The sequence below is a fragment of the Sinocyclocheilus grahami genome, unplaced genomic scaffold, assembly GCF_001515645.1.
Source record: "Sinocyclocheilus grahami isolate Dianchi unplaced genomic scaffold, SAMN03320097.WGS_v1.1 scaffold6934.1, whole genome shotgun sequence".
Lineage (NCBI taxonomy): Eukaryota > Metazoa > Chordata > Actinopteri > Cypriniformes > Cyprinidae > Sinocyclocheilus > Sinocyclocheilus grahami.
Genome location: NW_015511160.1, coordinates 3,911 through 6,006, shown reverse-complemented (window position 1 = coordinate 6,006; position 2,096 = coordinate 3,911). Strand labels below are relative to the sequence as shown.

The 2,096-nt window shown below is 41.6% G+C and overlaps 1 protein-coding gene across 1 annotated transcript in view; it reads left to right on the top strand.

Annotated features, from left to right (window-relative positions):
• The first annotated feature begins 473 nt into the window (after positions 1 to 473).
• LOC107577706 (gamma-aminobutyric acid receptor subunit alpha-4-like) overlaps positions 474 to 2,096 on the top strand; it is a 3,416-nt gene continuing 1,793 nt past the window's right edge. Inside the window, exon 1 of the mRNA XM_016263753.1 lies at positions 474 to 729. Coding sequence (XP_016119239.1) covers positions 502 to 729 — 228 coding nt within the window. The 5' untranslated portion in view covers positions 474 to 501. The remainder of the gene's footprint in view (positions 730 to 2,096) is intronic.

Genomic DNA, 2,096 nt, shown 5'->3' with positions numbered 1-2,096 from the left:
ATTTGCTGAATTAAACAACGCAAGATGAGCACAACCACAATGTAGCTAACAGCATAATTTATATTGTTTCACGTGCTATTTAAAAATATAATATACTAGTGGTCTTAAAGGGACAGTACACCCTAAAATGAAAGTTTTGTCATGATTTGCTCACCCTCAAGTTGTTATAAACCTGTCTGAGTTTCCTCCTCCTGTTGAACACAAAAGAAAATATTTTGAAGAATGTTAGTAACCAGACAGTTGCTGGTAGCCATTGACTTCCATAGTAAAAAATACTATTGAAGTCAGTGGGGACCAGCAGCTGTTTGGTTACCAACATTCAACATGATAGTGAGTAATTGATAGCAAAATTAAAATTTTTAGGTGAACTATCCCTTTAACTATTCACTGTTTAGGTTTTTCTCATGTTCTCAGTGTTTCTGGGATAATTTCCCATGTAAATCTGTACTTGCGAGTTCACATAATCTCCTGTGACCTTCAGGAATCACCACTGTGCTCACCATGACCACTCTGAGCATCAGCGCCCGCTCCTCGCTACCCAAAGTCTCCTACGCCACCGCCATGGACTGGTTCATCGCCGTCTGCTTTGCCTTCGTGGCTTCGGCCCTCGTCGAGTTTGCCGCGGTTAACTACTTTGCCACGCTCGAGGCCAACAGGGAAAAACGCCGGCTCTCCAGGGCCTCCGTTCTGGAGTCCATAGCCCAGGGCAGCGACGACGAGTCGGAGACGGTAACTATCTCCTGTGAGCCTCGCTCAATTAACACTGTGCTGCGGTCAAAAAGCACAGCTGATGGAGCTCCTGGTTATACAATATGCACAACACGAGTGCTGCTCTTCACAAACCAATGAGCTGTGTCACAGTTATTGTGATGCTAAATGAGTGTCGCTCCAGCTGCATATATGCACCTCCCACAGGGACGGCTAAATTCCTCTAAAGACATATTTAGCACGCGCAACTAATCGTAGCACATGGCTCAACCTTTAATGTGTCCACGGCTGTTCAGAAGCAAATTGTTCAGGTGTTCGGTGAGCAGTCATTCACCTGCTCTCTTGCTGCCACGTGTGAATTGTAGTTCTTATCTGTTGTGCTGAGTTGGATATGGTAATTCGACAGACGTGTGGTGTCTCCTGGGACCGCTCTCACGCGGGGAGCTCATGGTTGGTGTTTTAAAAATAGCCGCCCGCATTAAAACTGCGAGCCATGACTCTTATAATCTCTCACCTGTGCTGCGGATCCACTTGCTCCAGTTCTCTCTCTGGCTTAGAGTCTGGATGGGAAGGAAATATACGGGGACATTAAGTGCCAGCATGAGGGGTGTAGTTTAACCTCTTATTTTTATAAAGTGCAATAAAATGTTTTAGAAATATTTGGCTATTTTAAGATGATTTGGTTTCGCCACCGTTCGGCTGGTGAAATCCAGTCATTTTAATAGGAATCCATGCAATCTAGAATGTTGTTAGGGCCAAAGATTTCCACATGCAGAATGAACCAAATTTTGGCGAATATTTGAACGGCCAGAAAACGCCATTGTCCGTTATGACGTGTAGACCGATTATCGGTGCCGATATTAAGCATTTTTATGGTTATCTGTAATTTGTACCAATTTGCCAATAAAATAATTTAAAAGCATTTAAAGATATTTTTTGTCAGAACCCTTGTTATTCTTAATTTTGACATTCATTTTCATTTGTACACCAGACATATATATCGGTTATCGGTCTACTTGATCTCTAATAATCGGTATCACATCGGCCCTAAAAACACATATCGGTCGACCCCTAGCAGAGATGTATTAAGCACTCATAAGTAAAACCAAACAGCTTTATTTTGGTCAACATGCTGAATTTGTGTGACAAACTTGAACCCGTTGCAAATGGAATGTGCGCGGAAATATTTCGCCACAACGAAATTCTCAATTGTGTGGATTCCAATTGAAATGTCTGGATTTCTCCAGTGAAAATTCACCGAACAATGGTAAATGTGATATACAAATAAGTGTTATACAGTGCTGTGAAAAAGTATTTGCCCCATACTAATTTCTTATGTTTTTGTGTATATCTCATACTAAAGTCTTTGAGAAAAATGAAAACAAAAT